Genomic DNA, 27216 nt, shown 5'->3' on the forward strand with positions numbered 1-27216 from the left:
ACTAGTTTGTTGCACTGGGTGGCAGTAAAGAGCTCCTCTAATATGCCAACAGTGCCAAATCACTTACAGGGGCACAGCATGTACCAACACCGTATACTTCAACAGCAGAATGACTTGTGGGTTCTCATTTTAGGAGAATGGATGAGGTATCCTGAAGTCATCAGGAAATGCAGTGTTTTTTTTTTTAAATAGGTAACAAGTGTCAGACAAAACAAACCTCATAGCATATAGGAACTCCCATATGGCCTTTCATTTGGTACCATGATCAAATGAAAGGCCAAACAAGCTCACAGATTTTCAGAGGGCTGTAACTTACAGTTGATGGTAGATACATTCACTATTATCAACACAAGTCCCCTATGGGCTTTCAGTTGCCACCATGACCTTGAATGACTTTGAAATGTCAAACTCCACATCATGGATTTTTCATAAGCCTATAACCTGACCGCTGATTGAGAAGTCACTCTTGCACACACATGCATAGAAAGCCCCCCCCAATTGGCCACTGGGCTCGAACCCACAACCTTCTTGCTGTAAGGTAACCGTGCTAACCACTACACCACCGTGCTGCTGGTTTTGATAACTGACGGAAGATGATTGCAAGCACAATTAACCAGAGCACTAGACAAGTTTTTTACTAAAAAGCATGAAATGTAAATTCAAAGCAAGTCTGTATTCATCCTTTATTTTTGGTCAATGATTATTTCATTGTTGTGGAGCATTTAATAAAGAAACCATATTTATTTCAACAATGATAACATTAATAAAGACAATCACTATGATGTATAAACTATCCAACATAGATCTCTCTTGAGCATTTTTTTTTAAACACACATTGCTATTAAAATATACTCCAGACAAAAAGTCATAAATGATCACATTTGCCGTCAACCAAATAAACCATGAAGTTTATTAAAAAAAAAAAAAAAAAACCACACAAAATCCCCCCCAACATCTAAAGGTAAGGAGCTAAACCCTTTCACTGCAGTCAATAATTGCACAGACCATGTGCTCACAACCTCTCAGACAAAAGTCACTCACACTTTCTCCCATTTGGTTTAAGGTACTGGCCAAAGTGTCCAAAACTACACAGTAAGGGGGGGGGGGAATTCTAACAATGAACATTTTGGAATGAGTCATATCAAAATTATACCATGCATGTATTGATTATTTAAACAGTAATTGGCATCAATTACTTGTATTCATATTTGTATCTTTAAAAAACAAACAAACATCACACGCCAATACCAGCATCTGATACCCAGTGATACTTTGTGACTTAAACCTCATGAAAATGCTAACCAGGTTTAAAAAAAAAAAAAAAAAAAAAAAAAAAAAAACCCAGCCACCCAACAACCCTGTCTACAGGCAACACTAGGGGAGTGGGGAAAATAGCCGCTCTTGCCCAGTATATTGTTCTTGGTCAGCCACCATCACTCGCGAGATTCAGATGCAATGAAGCCAAGAAAACTATAGCTGGAGCCTACAGGAACTTTTTTTCCCCCCCTGAAGTGAAACAGAGCTAAATGGCACATTCTGGGACATCTGTTTACTAAATACCAAGTAGATTAGTCTTTTCAGTATTATTACTGAGGAGTACCAATAAACATGTACTCCAACTCTGGGGGAAGGGGAGGAAACGCATCAGTGCATCCCGACTACATCCTGAAGTGAAGGGTGGCTATTGAGAGAAGAACTCTACACAGATTTGAAGTATTACACAAAACATGCCAAACAAACAAAAACCCACGTCATGCAGGCTATTAATGCATATGAAATGTATACAACCAGACACACCTTCTAGGCAATAATTAAATAAACTATTCTAGGAATAACACAATGAGGGCTCAGCAAGACCCACTTTTCAGTGTAGAGTTCTCTTCTGACTCTCTGGTGCACACACACAACTTGCATACAAACCCTGAGGTTGGGGTGTTTTTTTTTTTGCCAAATTTTCAAGACTGGATTGGGAGCCTTAACACTTCAGTCCATGTTTCTGATAAAGCTCCTATGGGCCACTGCTGTAAGAATAATCTGCTTTATTGTGCATCACCAGCTTGTTGTCCACAAAGTAGAAGCTGTCTGACTGGGTCTCGTATGGATATTGGATCATCTCCTTCACTACAAAACAAGATAACAGACATTTACACAGACCAGCAACACAACCACATTCTCATGTTCACACCCTGATGTTTAACATGCTATTTATATTTCCAAATCAGCCTGAGAACCAGCAAGATCAGAACATAATGTTTTGTTACTTTTTAGATTGTTATTCAAGTATTCCAAGAGCACCACGGAAGTGACTCCCCCCCCCCCCCCCCCCAGGGAAGGGGGGGGGGAACCCATGCCCACAAGTGGCTTGACTAAATTGCTTCTAGGTATGGATGCGAGCATGTGAATGGGATGCTGATGGACTGGTCAGCCATTAAGTTTGTATTTCCACCTCATACCCAGTGTTCCAGGATGCGCTCCAGCTCGACCACAACCTTGACCAGAATAGTGTTATTGAAGATTAAATAATTTACTACTACTTTGTAAGGTTGAGTCAGATTTCAGATATGAGAAATAATTGTAGGTGAATATGCTTCTACACAGCATAAAATGGGTCAAATAAAAAAGTGGAGGTTTCACAAATTTGGCACCAAAGTTTCTTCAGCTTAAATGAGAAAAATAAGCTGATGCCAATGATACAAATGAGTGTTATGATTAATGTGTTTTGAGAGTGACTGTAGTGGTCCATCTGGTAAATGGTCAAAATTAATTTTGCCAGACGGGGAGGCATTCTTACACTAGAAGAGTTAGTATGCACAAGAGTTTTACCCAAATCAGCCCTTCAGAAGATACTTTTAGTCTTAAGATTTCTGTGAACATGGCATAGTCTCTTTGCTGGTGCTTAATAAGGATTTAAAAGGTGTTAGTATGCATCATGGGGGAAAGCCATGGCCTAATGGTTAGAGAAGCAGCTCTAGGACCAAGAGGTCACTGGTTTGATTCCCTGGACCAGCAGGAATAGCTGAAGTGCCCTTGAGCAAGGCACCTAACCCCCAACTGCTCCCCCAGGCTTGCCTGGGTATGTACATCACTCTAGATAAGAGTGATTTATTTTTTTATATATGGAGGCATGTGGAAGGCACTTACTGAGCTCCTCTGACAGAGGAGGGAATTCATAGATGTGCTCGCAGGTGTTCTTGCTGCTGGGAATACAGAACCCAAACTCAAAGTCGAAGCTCTTCAGTAGCCGTCCTCGGAAGTAGTGCCTCTCAATCATGCGGAAGTTGTTGATAGGAATGTCCCCTACGGTGAACTCCACCCTACAGTGGTAGGGGGCAGGATAGTTATGGTGATGATACACGGGGCAACTTTTTGAGCAATGTTGCCGAGCAATGTTGCTGGGCAATTGCGTTTTGACTCTTTTCTATTGAGACTGGGCAACATTGCTTCTTTCTGAATGGTTTTGATAATCTCTGGCAACTTTTTGAGATAAGCCAATCAGAACGCGAGTATCGAGTCATGTGACCTCCGGTGAGGTTCGGATCAGAAATTTCAAACAAATATGGCGGCCGCTCAGTGTCGAGTGAGGAGATGGAGAGACTCCTCATCTGTTTTTACGCCGGTAAGTTGTTATTTTAATATTCTATATGGAGGAATTTACCTCACCAAAGCTCTAAAAAACAACAGACAGCTTGATTAAATGGTCACAGCAAAAATTAAGACATCGATTTTTTTTTTAGCTAACTGTAAACTGCTGTTGCTAACTGTTGTTGCCCTGAAAAGTTGCCCTGTGTCTCACCTAGTTGCCCGTTGCCAGCAACTTTGCTCGGCAACATTGCCCAAAAAGTTGCCCCGTGTATCATCACCATTACTCTTCAGGAAAGATTTTTATTGGCAATGTGCACAGACATGAGATGAAGTCATGTCTCCTATTATTTAGACAATATAGCCCTCATTTATTCAACAGTGTTCCTTATATTAGAAGTCACCACTATTAAATCTCAACTACTATGACCACAAATGTTAGTTTCTTTGCCAAGTGGCAGAATATAGCCTGAAATTAAAGAATGAATTCTATGAAAATCCAGTGACATTTAATGACAATCACAGTGAGCTACTTTTTCAGCCTCTTGGGTATTTAATGCCTGTACTCTGGATTTTAAATCAGGTGACTGAACTGCAAACATGGTGGGTTCATAATACAGTCATCAAGAGCTACTGTGTTCCGTTTATACGTTTCAGTGCCCTGTACTTACGTCGCTCCGACCTGTCGTAGCCGCAGAAATGCTGGAGTGAACTGGTAGCGTACAAAGCGCCCAGCGTTGGGGTCAAGGTCCTTTCTATTGTCCTCTGTGTAACACAAAGGAGCTGATATTATAGGCTGCAATTCTGAAGCGCACTTATAAAAGCACTATCTAAATGGAAAATCAGAGCAAGTATTACAGTGTCTAGAGCTTGTGGGCAGAATGAGATGATTAAGTAGAGGTGGGGGGCACAGGGAACTCACCCAGAACAGGAGGCTTGGTGATCTCAAAAAGAACGGTCCCTGTTTCCATGTCGCGGATCTTGAACCTGGTGAACTCGATCTTATGGACATTATCCTCTGAGCTACACAGGTAATCTGTGGAAATAAAAGGAAACCAACATGAGGTATAATGGGTTTCTTTTGCTAGTAGAACATGGAACTTTAAAATATTTCAGTTAATTATAGGAAATTCAAAGATTCATCATGTAATTTAAGTGGAGTATTACTCATGCAAATGTTAGTATGCATCACTATTGGCCCTTTTCCACTACCCTTTTTCAGCCCGACACGGCTCGCGTTTCGACTACCAAAAAACAGCACGACTCAGCTCGCTTCAGCCCTGCTTAGCCCCTAAAACTCACACCGTTTTGGAGTGGGGCTGAAGCAAGCCAAAGCAAGCCGAGTGAGGTTGGGGGCGTGAGCAGACACTTCCCTGTGCACTGATTGGTGAAGAGGAGTGTCCTCACATGCCCACACACGCCCCGCGAGCACGCTGGGATCTGTAAACACCGTAAACCCGGAAGAAGAATTCCAAATTACGAGAATTTCTGAAGCCTTATGCGCCTCGCCTCATCTATACGCTCTTGCCAGTATCTGTTGGCGTTGTCGGTGACAACAAGCCACAGCACCAAGACCAGCAACACTAACGACTCCATGTCCTCCATGTTTATTGTTTACTATCCGGGTCGTGAGACTACCGCTTAAAAGCTCACTGATGTCACTGTTTGCGCTGCATAACGACATCACGTGACGTCCACCCACTTTCGCTAACTCCACCCAATGTGTCCACCCACTTCCAGCCAGCACGGTTCAGCGCGGTTGTAGTTGAAATGCAACTCCAATAGCCTCACTCAGCACGGCACAGCCCGACTCAGCCGCGTTTGTAGTGGAAAAGCGGCATGTGTGACTAGTCCTTGCATTACAACATCTGATGTGATCATGCCTTAGAAATATTATCGCTAACAGCATCTGGCTCATGTGAGTGATCATGAAGACAAAATGGTTCATGTTGATTTAGAACATGCACCACTGAATTCTCAAACCTGAAAATGGTCCTTCTGCTCAATAACAAGCTGCGTTTTTATTAGCTGGTGAGGGGGATGACTCTATACCTGCTGTAACTCAAGTTATAACAGGAACCAACTTGTTTTACTGATGTTCCACACCATTAAAGACAACTTTAATACATTAACTACATTTCCTCAAAAGGTTCTTTGGATGTTCTTGACAGACTTAACTGTTCAAGTCTTCTTTGAGTGGGTAACCATTCCAGCTTTCCAAAGGGGTTCTACTTGGAATAATTTCTTAAAAAGGAAAACCATCAGTTGTATGCATATACACAAACCTTTAAAAAAAAGTTCCCCCTGAAGGACAAACTAAAGAAGCTTCAAGAGCAATTTGGGGAACATTTTGTTCCAAGATTGTATGCTTCACTTTATATGAGCCAGAATCCCCCTCAACAATGGGGTCAAAATTAGTGCCATCAGACACTACTCTTAGAGGGTTCTCCAGATAGTTAAGGGCTCCTAGCTGGCTGCAAATACTACTTAGGACTCCTAACTGAAAATGTTTTCGGACTCTACATAGAACCCACCACAAGTCCAGAGGATCAACCAAAGAACCCTTAATGTTATTGGATTAATATTCTTTCAGTCCATAGAGTATATAGTTTAATGCGTCATGACAAGGAACAGATGGGTACTTAAGACAGCATGCATTTCTCCCCCCAATTTCCCCTTGTTCTCAGGTACAACACCTCAAAACCATGCTGGTGGGTGACCTGGGGTAATTTGGAGTATATAGGTATGAAGGAGGGTGTGGACTGTACCCTGCCATGAGATCCCATCCAGTGTTCCCAGTATAGACCGTGATCCAACACGATTGAGTCATGTAATCTCTACAAGTAATGTCACTCGTACCATATATTGAGCACTGCTCCTTTCATGGCTGAATCCTGAAACAGTCAAGAAAACTGAACAAGCAAGGGGACTCATGAAGTGCAGACTTCCAGGACATATGTGTCTGCCCATCAGCTCTCCCTTAAAGGCTGGATTACACCTAAGAAGCTTATTCTTCACATAGGTCAGATAGAGTGTGCCATTTCTAGCATCCCCTAGCATGAAAGTGGTTGCTTAAGTTTTAGGGGAAAAAAAAAAAGTCCCCAGTCAATACCTACACATTCATTTCAAGAGAGAGAGGATGCAGATAACAGGATGAGGGATTAGGGAATTTGAATAGTAATGACCCCTGACTTCATTGCAGGAAATGACAATTCAATGGCACAGTAATAGAACTTATCAAAACCATGACTTCAGTCATCCTCTTCAATAAAGAGCAGGTGTTATACAGTTACTTCATGTGTATGGCTTTCTGCCTCCTGAGTGAGCTGGGTAGAAAAGGAGGCACCAAACAAGCTAATGGCTTTAAAACAGGTCCGTGTTGATTAGCGTATATATGATGTAACACACTAAAAAAGGAGCAGACAAGGAAAGCTTCTTAGAATTAGTACTCCTTTAAAAGCCACGCATCTACAACATTGGCTCACTGATCATAACAGCTTATAAGTCCAAGCCAAAGGTGAAGCCAAGCGCAAGCCACTTCCACCAGCCTCCATGCTTTTGTAAGGTTTCACCCACTTGCTAGGTGTAGAACCTTGCATCAGCAGATGCTGACTAGGCCCTAAAGCAGGAGCCAAGTGTGAACAGTCCTATGTAGCTGAAATAATTCAGTCGCCCAGTGCTAGTACAGAAGAGCTATTACCCCCTCCCTCTTCTCCACAATTTGCCCACTCACCAGATAGCTCCATTAAGTCATATGATGCTAGCATTTGCCTTCCCCAGTTGGTTGCATGTGTTTCCAGGTTACATCTGCTCAAGCAGAGTAACAGCTGAACATACTCCGAGGAAAATGCTATCCACCCTCTTACGCATACATGAGCTCACAGACACCCACGATTGCTGTGTTGCCAATTTTGCTCTAGACTCTCAGCCATGGAGGTCTTTGAATATTACTGATGCCAAACTCCATTCCCAGACAATATGACAAACATTTTGCTGTTTACTAAAAAGGTTCCAGAGTGACACAAGTAGTATTCAAATTGAATGCATTGGCAGATTTCTAAAATCAAGGTTTCTTTTAGGATATTGACCATTTCCAATCTGCAATATTGACCAGAATGTCAACACAATTTTAATTAAAAAAAAAAAAAAAAAAAAAAAAAAAAAAGGCTCATCATGAGATACACACAAAAAACTGAATCCAAATTAAGATGGCATAACTGGGTTGGGTTCTGTGGCTGGCAAGTTCCAGGAACATTAAGGTGAATTTATGACAAAAAACCCAAGGAAGGCGTCTCTGACTAAACAGTTATGATCAGTAAAATGTTCAAGTTATACCAACGAAACAGCAAAATCTGTCACATAACTAAAAGGTTAGCATGAAGTCATTGTGGTTAGATTTCAAAATGCATTTCCAAAAGGCTATTCTGTGATGTCTGTGTATAACGATGATTGAACTCAACCAGAAGATGAAGAAATGAAGACTCCACAATTTCCCCATCCAAGACTTGCAGGTTTGGTTTTAACACACGTAAAAATCAACACCTCAATATCCATGACAACTGTTATGGGCATGACATTGTTGCCATAGAAACCGAGGCTTTTCATCAGACCTCGGAGCAGCTGCCTTACATAAGCCCATAATTCATTTCCTCTGGAGATGTGTAGTAATAAGTGGCTTGCTCATTTTTCTTCTTTCAAATGCTGCTCTTAAGTTGTCTTTATTTTGAGATTCATAAAATTGAAGCTCAGACCAGGAGCAAACTGGCAGGCGAAGCCCCACTAAGATTTAAAAAAAAAAAAAAAAAAAAAAGATAGCCACCATTGCTCAGACATTTCTGCCATTTTCAATAATTTTCTACAGCACCTTTCACAATCTCAAGGTCACTAATTAACCGCATTAGTAAATGCAGACCTTGTCTAAATGTTTTCAAGCAGATCTTGTTCTTAAGTTACATGCCATCACTTGGCCTGTAAACGGAGCCTAAAGCAGGCCTAAAACTAAACTCCCTGACCACTTTACAAGGAAAGAGTCACTTCATGCAATTAGATTTTTTTTTTTTTATATATACATCTCACACAGTTTCTATGGCAACAGAGGCTTTTCATTAGACCTCAGAGCAGCTGCCTTACATGATTGTAAGTGCACAGTATACACCATCCATCTATACATTTAGACGAGCTTAAAGGAACAGTCCACCGTACTTCCATAATGAAATATGCTCTTATCTGAATTGAGACGAGCTGCTCCGTACCTCTCCAAGCTTTGCGCGACCTCCCAGTCAGTCAGACGCGCTGTCACTCCTGTTAGCAATGTAGCTAGGCTCAGTATGGCCAATGGTATTTTTTGGGGCTGTAGTTAGATGCGACCAAACTCTTCTGCATTTTTCCTGTTTACATAGGTTTATATGACCAGTGATATGAAACAAGTTCAGTTAAAAAAATTGAAACGTAGCGATTTTCTATGCTATGGAAAGTCCGCACTATAATGACAGGCGTACTAACACCTTCTGCGCGCTTTGGCAGCGCATTGATACGGAGCTCAGATATCAATGCGCTGCCGAAGCGCGCAGAAGGTGTTAGTACGCCTGTCATTATAGTGCGGACTTTCCATAGCATAGAAAATCGCTACGTTTCAATTTTTTTTTTAACTGAACTTGTTTCATATCACTGGTCATATAAACCTATGTAAACAGGAAAAACGCGGAAGAGTTTGGTTGCATCTAACTACAGCCCCAAAAAATACCATTGGCCATACGGAGCCTAGCTACATTGCTAACAGGAGTGACAGCGCGTCTGACTGACAGAGGTCGCGCAAAGCTTGGAGAGGTACGGAGCAGCTTGTCTCAATTCAGATAAGAGCATATTTCATTATGGAAGTACGGTGGACTGTTCCTTTAAACAATACAATTCATGGAGCTGTGCTTACAGCACATTTGAATCAATTCTTTTTGATAAACTGCTCACTAGTGAAGAACTTCAGGAGACACACCCTTCGCCTTCACATGGGTTACAAAATAAATCCTTTTCACAGTTCCTGTTTTATAAGGTGGTGCATTCTCCCCCGGCATATTTAAGGGTCTAAAGGATTAGTCTAAACAGGACAATTTTTTTTAAATTGGTTTAAATTAAAAGCCAGGTAGCCTAGAGTCATGTTTAACATGCATTACCAGTAGAGGTTTCAAGAATAACTTCACATGTACGCTTTAGCACAGTGAAATTCCTCTCTGCATTTAACCCATTTGAAGTAGTGAACACATGCACAGTGGGCAGCTATGCTACACTGCCTGGAGGTTAGATGCCTTGCTCAAGGGCACGTCAGCCAAAGTCCACCCCCATGTTAACCTAACCTGCATATCCTTGGACTGTGGGGGAACCGGAGCACCCAGAGGAACCCCATACAAAAGGTCCCCATTGGCCACTGGGTTTGAACCCAGAACATTCTTGCTGTGAGGCAACAGTGCTCACCACGACACCATCATGCTGCCCAAGTTATGTAAAGTACAACTTTGCATGTTGCGTATTGTTCCCTTGCAGTTTCTGCAATACAAGTATAATCTTGTCATAGTCAGATCAGATTCCCCTTAGGACCGACCACCTACGGACAGTATATTTAACTTGAACAAAAGCCATCTGCATTTCTTACCTGGACACACACATGTAAACCTAATAGTATGTACAATAAAGGCACTAGGTTTAATGCATTATGAAACTCCTGCAAAAAATTTCCTGAAAACCAAGTTTTCATTTAAATACTTTAAATTAAAAAAAAAAAAAAGTACCATTACTTCAAACACAGCATGTGGACTTAGTCTTTAAAAGAAATATTCCCACCACATTATTCTGAGCCCAATTTAAAAAAAAAAAAAAAAAGCCCTCAAAAGCATGCCTTGGTTTTGTTTGTCCATGCAAAACAATCACCCTTTACTGTCCCAATGCATCCTGTACAGACAGGATGAGGAAAGATGCAAGACATCTTGGTGCTATTACCGCCTGGCTGGCCTTCAGATTCTGACAGCAGCCACACTTCATTTCCTATAATACAGTCACCTAGCAACATGTCTTCTGATACCAGTCCAAGTTAAGTGTCTGCTTTTGTAGCCACACTTACATTCTAGGTAAACAAAGGAAACGGAGCTGAACAAAAATTACCCCATGTACATACTGGATAAGTTATAAAACAGGGATGAGAGTGGGTCCTGATGAAAAAAAAAAGCAGAAAGTCTGTGTGTGTGTGTGTGTGTGTGTGTGTGTGTGTGTGTGTGTGTGTGGAGGGGGGGGGGGGGGTTCCAGACACCCCCCAGGAATTTTTCTTCAAAATGAGACCTTACACACCCCATTTCCTGCAATCTGAGCTGTAGTTAATTAAAACACCTGATGCCTATTTTAATACTTATTGAAATAAAAACACTTATATAGAACAATATGCATCAAAACGTCTCATTCATTCATCTCATTATCTCTAGCCGCTTTATCCTGTTCTACAGGGTCGCAGGCAAGCTGAAGCCTATCCCAGATGACTACGGGCGAAAGGCGGGGTACACCCTGGACAAGTCGCCAGGTCATCACAGGGCCGACACAGAGACAGACAACCATTCACACTCACATTCACACCTACGGTCAACTTAGAGTCACCAGTTAACCTAACCTGCATGTCTTTGGACTGTGGGGGAAACCGGAGCACCCGGAGGAAACCCACGCGGACACTGTGAGAACATGCAAACTCCACACAGACAGGCCCTCGCCGGCCACGGGGCTCGAACCCGGACCTTCTTGCTGTGAGGTGACAGCGCTAACCACCATGCTGCTCTGTATCAAAACGTGTATTGCATTAATTCAAAATATCTACATTTTATGGGGACTGGTTACTCAGTCAACATCGCTTGTTTTTCTAAAAAATGTCCATTAAAATTCATAGTCATTTACAGTTCCATTAATAATTCAAATTTTCATATATTCAATATATTGAATTAAATAAAAACATTCATATCTTATGGAAACTGACCTTTTCCTAATGTCCACATTACTTGTATATGACTTCTTCACAATGTCTATTTAAACTTATATAGACAAACACTGTCAGCTATAATTCAAATCATTATATATTCAATGTATTGAATCAAACAAATGCAGATTTTATGGGGACTGTCTTTATCTTATTGTCCACATCACTTGTATGTTTTCTTCAAAAGGAAAAGGTCCATTTACACTTTTTACAGTTAAAAGTTATTTACAGTTCCCAGTTATTTTTGAAACAAATTTTCATTTGATGGGCGGCACAGTGGTGTAGTGGTTAGCGCTGTCGCCTCACAGCAAGAAGGTCCAGGTTCGAGCCCCGTGGCCGGCGAGGGCCTTTCTGTGCGGAGTTTGCATGTTCTCCCCGTGTCCACGTGGGTTTCCTCCGGGTGCTCCGGTTTCCCCCACAGTCCAAAGACATGCAGGTTAGGTTAACTGGTGACTAAATTGACCGTAGGTGTGAATGTGAATGGTTGTCTGTGTCTATGTGTCAGCCCTGTGATGACCTGGCGACTTGTCCAGGGTGTACCCCGCCTTTCGCCCGTAGTCAGCTGGGATAGGCTCCAGCTTGCCTGCGACACTGTAGAACAGGATAAAGTGGCTACAGATAATGAGATGAGATAGCCAGCACCTCCTGTGTTTTTACATGCTCTAACCTGGCTCTCTTCTGCTCTCCCTCACACTCCTCTTGCTTTCCTTTTGCTTTGCTAAACTTTTTTTTTTTATACCAGCATCAATTTCACGTACCTTCGCTTCATCTCACTTGTAAATAGTATTTGGCATCTTGAGGTAAAAAAAAAAAAAAAATAAAAAAAAAAATAAACCCCAATTAGAGGAGCGCATTTTTGATATGCAGCTCACGAACATGTGCAAGTTTTGATAGAAAGCGGATGTGGGTGTCTTTGTAAAAACTGTTTTGATTGGCTATTATGTCTCAACATCGATGTTTTGACCAATAATGTAGATAACACGAATTTTACATCACATTCAACAAGATTTAAACAAGACTAAAGATGGCGACTTACAAATAATGTGTAAACATCGTTGGAGTTAAAGTTTGAACAGCATGAAGGAACATACCCCAACCCCTGAAATTAATTTTAAAAAAATCTCAGATTTGGCACAATATAAAAAGGTCATTTTTTTACTCAGAAAAAGGGGAAAACTCTCATCCCTGATAAAACCAACCTTTCTGCAAAAACACCCATATTGCTGTGGTTCATGCTTTCTTCCACTGGCTTCTAATATTTTAGAATTCAGTTTAAGGCATAACTAGTTTAATGCTCCGTACTCTTGCCCTTTTTTATCCGAATGTGTACATAATTTGGCTACATGACATTGATACTGTGAAATCACTCATGAACCTGACAATGTGGGTTCAAAATACCAACAGCCAACTCCACTGCACACGCACACCTTGTACTGCTGCTTCATCTGCTTGTTATACTCATGACGATTGAGGACTGCTCAGACACTACACATTGCACACAGCTACCATTTGCCATCTGGTTCTCATACTGGGACTGCACATATTCGTGTCTACAGTTAGGATCTGAACTTTACCTACACAAATACCTCTTCCCTAATATTCTTTAATCATCCATGCATGTGTAGTATTTGTACAAAACCACTTCTCCCATTCTTCTTCTACATCCCCTTTATATTCTTGTGTATTATTTGACAAATCTGAAACATCCTCATTTTTGTGACATCAAAATGAATTTTTGTTCAACACCAAAACACTTTCACTTGTATTTGTAGATATTTGAAAATGTCTGACACTAGCTTTTCATAAAGCTCACCTAAAAATGCAGTATGTCTTTAAGGAACAAGGGAAGAGCATTTCCCCATATCATCAAACCCTAACTCCATCTCAGTTCCTAGATATCAGAGCGCTTCATGTTTTTAATTTAAAAAAAAAAAAAAAAAAAAAACCCCACAACGGTCTTCCAATACCAGTGCTGCTTCTTAAACTTAATATTTAATTCATTAGCTTTGGAGGAAATCTAATTGATTCCACTTAAGCACCAGATAAAAAGAAAACACACACCTTTTCGTTTGCCAACCTGCTATTTGTCTAACATTTAATATATACAAAAAAAAAAAAAAAAATCCCAAAAACATGTTTAATATCCTAGGGTGTTTTCACACCTGGTCCCCTTTAAAGGAACCAGACTCAGTCCTCTTTAAGTGGACCAACAGAAAAAGAACTCCGTTCTTTTTGTGTTCACACTGAATTTATTACAAAGAGGACTGGGTTCTCTTTCTGGTCCAGTTAAGCTTTGATGGGGCCTCAGTCCTCTTTCTGTTCACACCAGGTCCTCTAGAGCCCTCAGACCCCCAGTGCACAGAATTCTGGGTAATTTTCTCTTGAATCAAAATGTCTGCTGCCACACTTGCCCTGCTGTATTCTTTGATCAAAATAGTGCAGATTAAGGATTATATATATATCTCTCTCTCATCTCAAGCCGCTTTATCCTTCTACAGGGTCGCAGGCAAGCTGGAGCCTATCCCAGCTGACTACGGGCGAAAGGCGGGGTACACCCTGGACAAGTCGCCAGGTCATCACAGGGCTGACACATAGACACAGACAACCATTCACACTCACATTCACACCTACGGTCAATTTAGAGTCACCAGTTAACCTAACCTGCATGTCTTTGGACTGTGGGGGAAACCCACGCGGACACGGGGAGAACATGCAAACTCCACACAGAAAGGCCCTCGCCGGCCACGGGGCTCGAACCCAGACCTTCTTGCTGTGAGGTGACAGCGCTAACCACTACACCACCATGCCGCCCTTTATATAAATAAATAAATAAATAAATAGTTATATTATTGCAGCCAACTCATCAGTCAGTAAGTTCAGAGAGCTGTAAAGTGGCTGTGGTAAGTTCCAAAAGGAAGTTGAGTTTCCCTGCTACAGTCACGTGACCAACTACGGCAAACAAAGAAGGTTAAACTACAGTGAAAAAGGCGAAGTGAACCCGGTGCGCTTTTTGTTCACAATGCGCAGATTAGGTGAACTGTACCGTTGATTTTTAGCGAACCGTACTGAGACCACCTCCTGAGGTGGTCTCAGTTCGGTTCGCTTTAAAGGGGTCTGGGTACGGTTGGAGTGTTCACATATGCACAAAAAATGCTGAGTCATCGATCTGAGTTCGGTTAGATGGCTGAAAGGGACCAAGTGTGAAAACACCCTTAGGCTACGTTTACATTACGTCGAATCAGCGGATCATCAGATTAACGTTCTTAAAACGATTCGCGTTTACATAAAACCGTTAGCCGTGCACACAGCAACACCAATACGCGGATACGCTCGGCTCCGCAGGCATCCTGCGCTCCAAATCACTCCGCCCTGAACAGCGAGTGCCCTCTGGAGGGTGCGCACTCCGGCCCTGCGCAGCTCACAGAGCGCGCGAGTGAAGTGAACAAGCCACGATTCGGGACTGAGCCGCTGTGTGTGTGATCCCAGCGCAGATCACTTATTACTTGCAAGTGGAAGGATGGCAAGCCTAAAGACAATCATAACTACACAATGGGCAGTATTTGCATCAGTATTTGCAGTATTTTCATACTTTTATACTCTTTAATGAAAGGTGATACAAGGCGGAAGTCTGCGCCGTTTTTCAGCAGTCGCGTCACATGACCAACGCCAGCGAATCAGGAAGGTGGATGTCACAGTGACGTTGTCCAATGAGACGCCAGCTAGAGCTCAGCACAGCGTATTCGCGTATTCTGAATGTTTACACAGCACCGGAGCTGATACGATCTAGATTGAATACGTGGACGCTGGCGGATTCCCGTTTCCCCGCTTTTTCAGGGGGGTTAATGTAAACGGACAGTGCATCCGCGAAGAAAACGAGACAGATACGGTCTAGTGTAAACGTAGCCTTAGGCTCCTGTCTAGCAGGCTCTGCCACAATCTCAAAGTGTTTTCTAGACAGGTGGTTTTAAATGATCACAACCACTTTGTTCCAATCACTTCTCCAGGAGCTGTCTAACAAATTATTGGGGGGGGGGGGGGGGGGGGGGGGGGGGGGGGAGTGGCGAGAGAACACTGCTTGAGTCATGAACAGTGAGAATCCACAACAATCACCACAGGCACCATAATGTCAGGCAGTCATTTATGCTGCAACCATACAAACAGTGCAGTTTGGAGGAGGGGAAAACCCACCCCACAAAGTGTGCACAGTTATAGGAAAGTCCATGATTAGTAGTACAAGTTTGCTAACGATTACACTTCATTTATTCATGAAAAAGATGCATACATTAACCATTTATCCATCCATTAATCTGCTTACCTGTCAGAGCCAAATCCCAGCTAACGTCAGGCCAGAGGTGGGGTACACAGATGAACAATCACACTCCTTCATACCTATGGGCAATTCAGGGTAGCCAGTTAACCTAATCCATAGGCCTTTGGACTGGGAGAAAACCAGAGCACCTGGAGGAAACCTGTGCAGCCACAAGGCAAGAACATGCAAACTCCACACAAAAAGGCCCCAGTCAGCTATGAGAGTTTTGAACCCAGAACCTTACTGTGAGGCAACAGTACCATCCACTGCACTACCATGACACCCCTTAACCATTTATAGTTACACTGAAGGTTAGAGAACAACCGTGAGACAAGTTGTCCCCAGTTCCTCCACCCCACTTTCCTGAAGGTAAAAAGCTTGTTGCATTACAGAGAATGCTCTTTGCTGAAGACTTTCCCATGACAGAAAACACTGAACACTAAAGTGCTGATGCATTTGCAGTCTTTGATTATACATTTGTTGTACCATAACGCACATTTAAAGATGTCTACATTATTAGCTTTAGATTGAGTTGTGCAGATACAAATCCCTACTAATGAGTGTTTCTGTAGGAACAAATCAGAAGGAGCTCCTTAACATTAAACTGATCTGCATTACAGCCAGAACCATAGTCAGATTTGCTGCTTGGGGGGGGTGCGTGGATTGGATTCAAGAAGTCAATGCTGTGGTATAAGAAACATTTAGGTAGTGCCTAAAAGCAGAGCTCCTGAAGAGTATGAGCAAAATATTTGCAAGGGTACAAAATTAACCTGAATATTATAGCATATGAGCCATCAAACTAATGTGTATTTTGAATCAGTAAAATGCTACATTGTCTTGTGACCGTGATACCAATAATGAGATGCGCATCACAGCTACAAATACATACGCATTCCTTTCTTTGATGCTGCATGCCATGTGCCAGAAACACCATAACCTTTATTATGGTGTGACTCTGCTGGGTGCCTGGTGGACAGCCTTATATATTTTTTTGGACTGAGTATTCCATTCCCTCCGATATCCTACCTATCCCTTGCTCCACCACTGCCAGTTTTTGAACTCTGACTTTGTCTACATTTTGAACCTGTTTGCTAGCATGCCTTCAATAAAACTCTTCCTGCACTTACATCCATCCACCACCATTACATGACAAACCACAAGCTTGTGGACTAACAAGACTCAGTTTTACATGAAACTCATTTTCCATAAAAAAGCCATTTAAGCAAGCAAATTAAAAATAAAGCACTGGATAACACCCCCCCCCATCTCTTACGTTAATGAGGATAGATTTTGTTGTCCGGTGGTCAAGTGTTCGAGACACACAGCCTTGTACTCATGATTGGCTCCCTCTGATGGTACACATACATTGTACAAGCCATAAAAATAAATAAATCCCTTGATAGCTTAAGCCTGTGGTTTCAAAGAACATGGGCCACTGACAATCCTCCTCTACTCTTGTTCTGTGCTTTTCTCCAACTGCTTCCAGGTTTAGCCAGCTATCTGGATCTCTGCTGTTGTGTTCTGTCTCCAGGTATTCTGGGAGTGACCTCTTTTCCCCTGGGGGTTCCACTGTAATGCTGGTCTTGATGTTCCTAGGTTTCCATCCCCATTTTCTTAGTTGTATTTGGGTTACCATGGGTGTTTGTTCTTGTCAGCAACTCTTCATTGGTCATCTTTTCCAGCCACCATATCTTTAGGATCTTGCATAGGCATCTGGTGACAAAAGCCTGGATCTGCTTTAAGCCAAGCCAAGCCAAGCCAAGCCTCTGATGGTAGACATACATCATACACACCATCAAAAATCAGGTTGATGCATTACCATAGTCTCTTGTATGGGGAAATGCTTAAAAAAAAAAAAAAAAGTTACACATCATTAAACAAATTTGGTTTCTAAAAAGAAGAAGTGACATGTAGGTTCTAGATAGTGCTAGCCACTAACTACCATCTAGAAATTCCTACTAATTTGCAGCACACAGAGTTTGTTTCGTAATGACCATGCAACATCAGTGACAGCAGGTCAAATACAAGTGAGCCCATCAGTTGAACTATCAAAGACTTGAGTCTCAGGCTCATTCCCATTGATCAGTCTGTGGTAATGAATCGAACGATAAGGGTCAGGCCAGCACTTGCACCTCTTATGAAAGAGAAAGGAAGATCAGATTACAAGAAAATACATGACTTGAAGTTTCATGCCAACTGAGAAGGCAGGAGGAACCACCAGTGGCAGCACGGTGGCGTAGTGATTAGCATGGTCGCCTCACAACAAGGTGGTTCCGGGTTCAAACCCAGCAGCCAGTGAGGGCCTTTCTGTGTAGAGTTTGCATGTTCTCCCCATGTCTGCGTGGGTTTCCTCCAGGTGCTCTGGTTTCCCCCACAATCCAAAGACATGCAGTTAGGTTGACATGGGGCGGCCTTGAGCAAGGTACCTGACCCCTGACTGCTCCCCGGGCGCTCTGGTATGGCTGCCCACTGCTGAGTGTGCGCGCGCACGTTCACTGCTTCAGATGGGTTAAATGCAGAGGATGAATTTCACCGTGCTTGAAGTGTGCATGTGACGAATAAAGGTTTCTTCTTCAGGAATATGCAACCATCAACTTGGCACAAGTCAAGCAGTTTAGCACTGATCAGTTGAACCATGGCCAGGTTTGTAGATGTGCTGGCAAGGTTCAAGTAACAAGCTAATTGTTCCAGGAGCACATTAATTATCCAAGAAAAAAGGTTCCTTAAAGCCCTTTTGGATGATCAACAGGAGTTTCCTAAAAGGAGTTCTACTTGGAACCTTTTCTAAGAAGGAAAAACCCTGTTGAGCAACAGACTGAAGAATTCTTTACAACTTCCCCAACCCTGGTCTTGGAGTAATCCCAGGTCATGCACACTTTAGATTTCCTCATCCATCACACCTACTTAAACTCAAGAAAAGCTTTTAATTGCCCGTTTAACTGAACCAGGCATGAGCGAGCAGGGAAAACCAGAGTAGGGGGTTCCCCAGGAACAGGAACCTAGCACCATAAAGCACAGATGCAACCCAATTCTAAGAGTGTACCAATTAAAATAGCAAGTGGTGTTTATAGTGGTAATGTGTTGAGCACATGAGCTGCAGGTTTGACCTACAGGAAGGAAAGACTTCATGTACGCTCGTTTCTCAGCACAGTAAAACATTCAGTGTCTGCTTCTGTGGTAAAAAGCAAGAGCACGATCTCAGAGTGATTCTGAAAGACGTAAAACTGCACCACTTCAATACAAAGGAAGCTTTTATAAAAAACACACAACCAAAAAAAAAAAAAAAAAACCCACCCTCAATCTGAACCCAAAGGAGAAGACGATGAGGTTATTACACCCCCCCCCCAAGGTTATCCAACTCTTAAGCGAGGAAAAGGAGCTCTAAATTAAGAATATAGCTGTCAAAAGGTTTGAAGATTAACAGTAGGTGGTGTTCCATTGCGGTTAGCACAGTCACCTCACAGAAAGAAGGTTCTGGGTTCAAGCCCAGTGGCTGACAAGGGCCTTTGTGTGGAGTTTGCACATTCTCCCCATGTCTGCATGGGTTTCCTCCAAGTGCTCCGGTTTCCCCCCACAGGTTAGGCTAATTGGTGGCTCCAAATTTACTGTAGGCATGAATGTGCGAGTCAATGGTTGTCTCCATGTGTCAGCCCGGTGATGATCTGGGGACTTGTCCAGGGTGTACCCCACCTCTCGCCCATAGTCAGCTGGGATAGGCTCCAGCTTGCCCGCGACCCTGCACAGGATAAGCAGTTACGGATAATGGATGGCTTTCCATTGCAGCTTTGCACAAAATGTAAGCAATTTAAAAAAAAAAAACCAAAAAAACAAAAAAAAAAAAACTGATTTCTCTGCATTTCCACTGAGTGATGTTATGCGATTAAAGTTGGGTTTTCTCTTCTCACAATAGTCATTCCAATTAAACATGGAAACAGATCTCGAAGATCTGATAAGTATTAGCAGTGATTTTATTCCTCCAAATCAGGTTTCTTAAATGTGAAAAATACTGCCTTGTTGAATCTTCTGAAAATCCACCTCATGAGTACATACACAATATTTGCGTTTTTGCCCCCCCCCCCCGAGGCTGGCACGCCAATGACCATCTTGCATTCTTAAAAAACACTCAAATTCTTAGACAGGTGCCTCTCGGCTTCAGCCAAAGGCAGAGCCCCCCCCGCCAAAAAAAAAAAAAAGATGCCAAAGCATTATTTCAATAATTAATCAGATTCCTGCAGTGCCTGTGAACTTGGAAAATCCTAATCTGCCACTAGTTCAGCATCACGTATAAAACTCCATGTAGCTTCATTGATCGTTTGGATAAACAAAATCAAATGTTCTTAGCATTGTAGACATTGTGACTTCTTTTCTTTCACAGATACTGAAGAACTTAAGGTATTCCCAGATAGACCATTTTTCATCAAAATATTCTGCATGACTTGTCCACAAGCAACTTGTATTGAACTTAAGATTCACAAAAAGCATTCTCTGACTCACAAAAAGCATCTTGTACCATTTATATAAACTTGGCAGTAAAACTGGGAATTTACTCTGAAGAAGTCAGTATTAAAGAAACGTTTGTCTTCGTGAGGACACTGAAGGGTCACTACATCAGTGTTATGTTATACAGACTACCAGTGTTAATTTAGGTCCTGTTACATTTATTTAAAACACTACAGCACCACCAAGGTCAGTGAACAGTGAAGTATCTTGTGTATAATTACAAGACAAGTATGGATAAGGCTTTTTTTTTTTTTAAGGATTGCGTTGTCTGCTCAGTGCTATATACAGCAGGGTTGCTGAGTCATTAGCTTATCTGCAGGTTAGGGTTTAACACGAGTTAAAACTGGAACAAGTCGTGTGGTTTCTTAAGTGCAATTGCTGTATGCCTTGTGGTTTAATGAGCAGCTGCAGATCAAAACTACACCCAACTGCTGTGTCATTAGAAACCACCTTGATGATCAGCTTCATCTTAACCCAGTGTGCACATGCTGTAGTTGAGGTTAAGGGATCTTAACTGTAGCTTGAGCACTTCTAAGATTTGTAATCACCTCTTTAAAACCCTGCATACAGTCGTGTAGATCATTCTGACTTATGCCGCTTTTCCACTACAAACGCAGCTGAGCCGTGCCGAGTCGTGCTGAGTCAAGCTGAGCGGGGTTGTTGGAGTTGCATTTCGACTACAACCGCGCTGAACCGTGCTGGCTGGAAGTGGGTGGACACATTGGGTGGAGTTAGCGAAAGTGGGTGGACGTCACGTGATGTCGTTAAGCAGCGCAAACAGTGACATCAGTGACAGTGGCGGAACAAGTCAGAGCCGGGCCGGGGGCGGGGCAAATGACCGGGCCCTTTATTAAAGCTCATCATAACATCATTTTAGGCTACAAAATGTCCGCAACTGCGGTGTTTACCAATTTCAACACTACGGGGTGCAACTATGTTATTTAGTACATCAAGTCCTTCAAACGAACATGTAACTCAGAAACAAAAAACATTAGGATACTGTACATGGCTCATAATAAAACATCAATAGCCTATACTGCGCACATTATTTGAAGGGCATACGAATGAGCGCTCAGAGGTTGCAACGGTGACAGGAAGAGTCAGAAATAAAAGGAGGGCGGTGCAAACCTCACTGAATGCACTGTGTTTACCAATTTCAACACTACGGGGTGCAACTATGTTATTTTGTACATTAAGTCCTTCAAACGAACATGTAACTCAGAAACAAAAAAACATTAGGCGACATACTGTACATGGCTCATAATAAAACATCAATAGCCTACTGCGCGCATTATTTGAAGGGCAGACGACGAGCCTTGCGCTCCGCGAACTCGTCCACGATGCTCTGTATGTCACTGATTCAGTGAGCTTTTAAGCGGTAGTCTCACGACCCGGATAGTAAACAATAAACATGGAGTCGTTAGTGTTGCTGGTCTTGGTGCTGTGGCTTGTTGTCACCGACAACGCGGACAGATACTGGCAAGAGCGTATAGATGAGGCGAGGCGCATAAGGCTTCAGAAATTCTCGTAATTCGTAATTATTCTCCTTCCGGGTTTGCGGTGTTTACAGATCCCAGCGCGCTCGCGGGGCGTGTGTGGGCATGTGAGGACACTCCTCCTCACCAATCAGTGCACAGGGGAGTGTCTGCTCACGCCCCCAACCTCACTCGGCACGGCTTGGCTCGCTTCAGCCCCACTCCAAAACGGTGCGAGTTTTAGGGGCTAAGCAGGGCTGAAGCGAGCTGAGTCGTGCTGGTTTTTGGTAGTCGAAACGCGAGCCGTGTAGGGCTGAAGTGAGCTGAAGTGAGCTGAAAAAGGGTAGTGGAAAAGGGCCATTACTGTGGCTTACCATACATTAATGAAACCTCACTGATGCACACTATGGTGTACAAGTTACAGCTGACACTTTCGTCTGTCATTAGGCTTCTCCATCTGACAGTTTTATAGTCTGTTAATTAAGCATGCAGCACACAGTAAACTATGAAAGCCCATTTCTGCTACTTGGGGGGGGAGAAAATTAAGTCACATACCGGTAGTATGTCATGATAAAGAAAGTACCTCATAAGAATGACTTGGGATCTCAATTATGAGCTAACATCGATTGTGACATGACCAAATAATGAAGTACCATTTCATAATGAGAACAGCCTCAAAATTATGGCTTAATATCTCATTACGAGATTCTCTCAATTATGACCCCTCATTTCATCATTGGAGACAGCCAGTCATGAGAACCCAAAAAACAAAAAAAAAAAAAAACCATCCCATGAGACACCAAGTCATGAGAAACTATGAGATAGAAAGTGATAAGTCATTATGATATATACCAAGCCTACCACATGATTATATTTACTCTATTAAATAAGTGACTGGCAAATACATGTTATGCACAGCTTTCATGTAAATGTCAGCTTTTAAAACTGTCTAATATAGTTATTACCTCAACCGTGACGAAGTCCACCAGGGGGTGAGGTATTGTTTTCGGTCAGGTTTCTTTGTTAACAATATTACGGGAAAACGGCTGGACCAAGCTTCATAAAACTTTCAGGATAGATGGGCATTGGTCTCAAATAGAACCTCCAACACTTGATGGGTCCATCAAGGTCACCAAAAAGGTCAAAATCGTTTTTGTTGTGTCTACGGCCTTATATACAGGCGCTAGCCACTAGGTCATCATGCTGTAAGAATGTAACAATCGCACACCGCGCATACACGTGTTCCAATTAAAATGGTCAGTGAGTGTATACAATTTGGTTCACCATTTGAAATAAAACAGACTAGACTAAAGAAATCGCTTTCGGACATGTTCATGCTTATTAGAGAGGGAAAGTGTGTTCCACTGAGCTCTAGCGCCAGGCCATTTCCAGGAAATAAGAGTTTGGGTCATGGCGACATCGTGTGTAAGTCAGCCTCGGTTTGGAGGTTTCAGTTTCGAAAACTAAGCAGTAAGAGTAGAATAATAAAAAGTACAGACACTTGATATATTTTCTTTTGTGATTTTTAAATTGTTGATTTTTGGATTACACTTCATTTTTGTGGCTACTGCCTCAGAGTAAATATGAACCTGCCTGATCCATCCTGATGCCATGTGTCTGGTTGGAGTCTCATCACATCGCTCCTGTAGAGGATGGCCCCATATGGACAGTTGAAAGTCACACTTTGAAGATGCTCTGGACACTTACAGTAACGCTTTTATGGCAGAGTACTACAGCTGACTTGCTAACTTTAGAACTGCAGTTGTCATGAACAGTTTTGCACTGAAGTTTTATCAATGAAGAGTTATAACATCAACGAAACTGACATGTTAAAACTTAATTTTATAGTCATATTGTCTGCTGTTGCCCAAATGAGGATGGGTTCCCTTTTGAGTCTGATTCCTCTCGAGGTTTCTTCCTCATGTCGTCTGAGGGAGTTTTTCCTTGTCACAGTTGCCACAGGTGTGCTCATTGGGGATAAAATTAGCTCATGTTTAAAAAAAAAAAAAAGTCATAAAAATTCTGTAAAGCTGCTTTGTGACAATGTTTATTGTTAAAAGCGCTATACAAATAAACTTGACTTTACTATACGCTATATTTACTGCATGGACATGGTATTAAAACTTTATTTATAAGCAGTAGCCACATGGACCCATAGGGTACCTATTTTTTCATGATATCTTCCTTAATATTCATCATAAGTGCTACTGGGCAAGGTTTGTTTTGCCTGGCAACACTTATTACTCCTATTATTCTTATTCTTCTCATCACACCCCTTTATCTCTAGCCGCTTTATCCTGTTCTACAGGGTCACAAGCAAGCTGGAGCCTATCCCAGCTGACTATGGGTGAGAGGCGGGGTACACCCTGGACAAGTCGCCAGGTCATCACAGGGCTGACACAGACAACCATTCACACCTACGGTCAATTTAGAGTCACCAGTTAACCTAACCTGCATGTCTTTGGACTGTGGGGGAAACCGGAGCACCCGGAGGAAACCCACGCGGACAACATGCAAACTCCACACAGAAAGGCCCTCGCCGGCCACGGGGCTCGAACCCGGACCTTCTTGCTGTGAGGCGGCAGCACTCACCACTACACCACCGTGCCGCCATTCTTATTATTAAGTATAGGTAATTGTATGGGGCCGAGTAAAATTAACCCTTTGGTGACTGACCCCTTGAAAATGGTTCCTCCAGGAACCATGACATTTCAGTTGTCAAGACAACGGAAAAACTAAAATACAAATACAAGAGCATTTTGTTTTGTGCACAAGAGCATTGTGACGTATCTTTCTGTTTTTGTATTTTAGTTTTTCCGTTGTCTTGACAACTGAAACGTCATCGTTCCTGGAGGAACCATTTTCAAGGGGTCAGTCACCAAAGGGTTAAGAATTAATTTCACAATAGATTTCAAAGTTTTCAAAACTTTGAAGTCACGAATGAAATTGATCCTTAATTTTATGAGGAACCATACAATTACTTGTTTTATATATATATATATAAATAATATATATATATATATATATATATATATATATAATAATAAATATATATATATATATATAATAATAATAAATATATATATATATATATATATATATATAATAATAATAAAAAATATATATATATATATATATATATATATATATATATATATATATATATATATATATATATATATATATATATATATATAGGGCCAAAGTCATACTTCGGAAGCCATTCAAGTTCACAACATTTGTCATTCACATTTTCTGAACTAATCAGGGCGCAAGACTATCTTGCACGTTTGAATCAGTTTCTAAAAGCATCTTTCATCATGACACGGCGACACGACACGAGGATTTTGATGTTTATCATTTCTTTGTCAAATATAGCGAAACAGGGCATTGCTCAGTCAGCAGAGTCAGCCATTTTGTTGACAAAACTTGCTAATTTTTGTAACCGTAACCAAGCAACGAACTAGCCAATAGCATTTCAGAAATACGGCCCCGTGTTAAGGAAAAAAAAAAAAACCCTCTTTGATTGACCAATCAGAATTGAGTAATTTGGCCCTATGTATTATAATGAAGTAAAAAGTAATTGTGAAAATTAATTTAATTCACATTCCAGGATTTACACACAGTCTTAAACTGTCATTTGGTAAAAAATATACAAAAAGACAATGTATTTATTATGTGTATTTATTAATAGTATCATACGGTGAACTGTTTAAGTCAAATATCTGACGTAACTTCCGTACAGTTCACACAAAGCGATAGCCAAAACACACACGTGTTTAACTCTTAAACTAAGCCTTTAAACTGCTGCTGGACTCAACACTCCGACCCCAGGAGGGGAGTGGGGTTAATATTTCCACTTACTGTCGGTGATCCTCTGCAGGCCGAGCACATCCTCCGGTGTGATCAGGGGCTTTTTGAGGAGCAGCTCCTCCTCTGTGGTACACGGCAGTCCTCCCTCGGCCCCCTGCTTCACTCTCATTGCCCAGTGCGTCTCCGGTTACAGTGTGTGTGTGAGATGAACCCGTTATGGATCAGATCAGAGCATCCGCTTGATTCACTTCACCCTCTGTGTACTCGGGTTGCCAGATTGCGTTCAGTGTTAGAGTATTTATCCAGACCAAACAGAACCCTTCAGAACCGATACGTTTGGTAGTTTTAACTCTACCAACGGAACACCATCATGTCTACTGTTTAACTCAAAACACAAACAAACCACTTCTAAGATTAGACAGCCAATCTGGCAACACCAGCTTTTGTAACTAATTCTGTGCTCCTTCTCATCCACTCACAGCATTAGACCGGAGTTATCCCGCCTCTCAAATACTCACTGCCTGCTTCTGATTGGATGCTAATTTTCATATCGCGTCCTGATTGGATGTTATTAGGCTCAAGTTCTGGAAATGAGGATCAAGTTTAAAATATGGTGGCCTCATGATCCCCTAATTCAATAAATTAAAACAATAAACTGGGATTATTAAAATTACACATAGTAAATTTTTAAATAATAAAGACTAAATTATGTTTCCCTAACAAATATAACCTACACTCTGACACCCCTACAGTGGGCCATACCATTTTTTTTTTTTTACACTTGCTGCACTTTGCATTCAGTATGCAGGGAAAACTATGAACACTTTTGAAAATTAGCTAGTTGGCTTTAGTTTAAATGGAACTGTAGTATATAATGTGTCTGAGTCATCCTTGTGTAATCAACCTGGAGCAGAAAAGTTGACTCACAATGCAAAATAATGTGTCAGAACTTGATATGTTTACAAAATCGAAGCAAATTATGTACAGAAATTGCTCATCAATCTTCTGCAATTCATTCTGTTACACAAAACATCCAAACACAACTAAATGCAAAGGAAGATACTAATTGTGACATACTCACTTTCTCAGTGCAGTAGTTGAAAAATTAAGCAAACTTAAGCAGTTTGAACTGTATGTAGGGTGTTTACAGGAAGGAAACAGGAAGTGCTCAAGTACATCTCTGCAGTTTTTTGAAGAAATGTAAGCACTTCGATGCAGGTTTATGATTGGTCATGGAAAAAAGCATTCATTCATTCATCTTCATTAAGTGATTTATCCTACTCAGTGGATCTGGATTCTGTTCCAGGAACACCAGGAGCAAGGCGGGAATACACCTGTCATGAGATACTGGTCCACAAACACACATTCACACAGAGGAGCATTTTAGTATCGCCAATGCAGTTAGATAGATCCATCCATCCATCCATCCATCCATCCATCATCTGCAGCCGCTTATCCTGTCCTACAGGGTCGCAGGCAAGCTGGACCCTATCCCAGCTGACTATGGGCAAGAGGCGGGGTACACCCTGGACAAGTCG

The 27216-nt window shown here is 41.8% G+C and overlaps 1 protein-coding gene across 2 annotated transcripts; it reads right to left on the reverse strand.

Moving 5' to 3' along the window:
* Window positions 1-746: 746 nt before the first annotated feature.
* On the reverse strand, window positions 747-26830 carry unc119a (unc-119 homolog a (C. elegans)). 2 transcript variants are annotated; one of them, XM_060944237.1, is made up of 5 exons: window positions 26760-26830; window positions 4502-4615; window positions 4251-4344; window positions 3142-3314; window positions 747-2121 (listed from the first exon to the last, which is right to left on the reverse strand). In XM_060944237.1, exons 2-5 carry the CDS (start codon window positions 4548-4550, stop codon window positions 2009-2011), a joined length of 429 nt encoding a protein of 142 aa, XP_060800220.1. In that variant the 5' UTR covers window positions 4551-4615; window positions 26760-26830; the 3' UTR covers window positions 747-2008. The 2 variants fall into 2 exon arrangements, with proteins under 2 accessions (XP_060800220.1, XP_060800219.1); XM_060944236.1 differs by lacking the exon at window positions 26760-26830 and adding an exon at window positions 25730-26144 and having other exon boundaries at window positions 749-2121.
* Window positions 26831-27216: the final 386 nt, after the last annotated feature.

The sequence above is a fragment of the Neoarius graeffei genome, chromosome 17, assembly GCF_027579695.1.
Source record: "Neoarius graeffei isolate fNeoGra1 chromosome 17, fNeoGra1.pri, whole genome shotgun sequence".
NCBI lineage: Eukaryota > Metazoa > Chordata > Actinopteri > Siluriformes > Ariidae > Neoarius > Neoarius graeffei.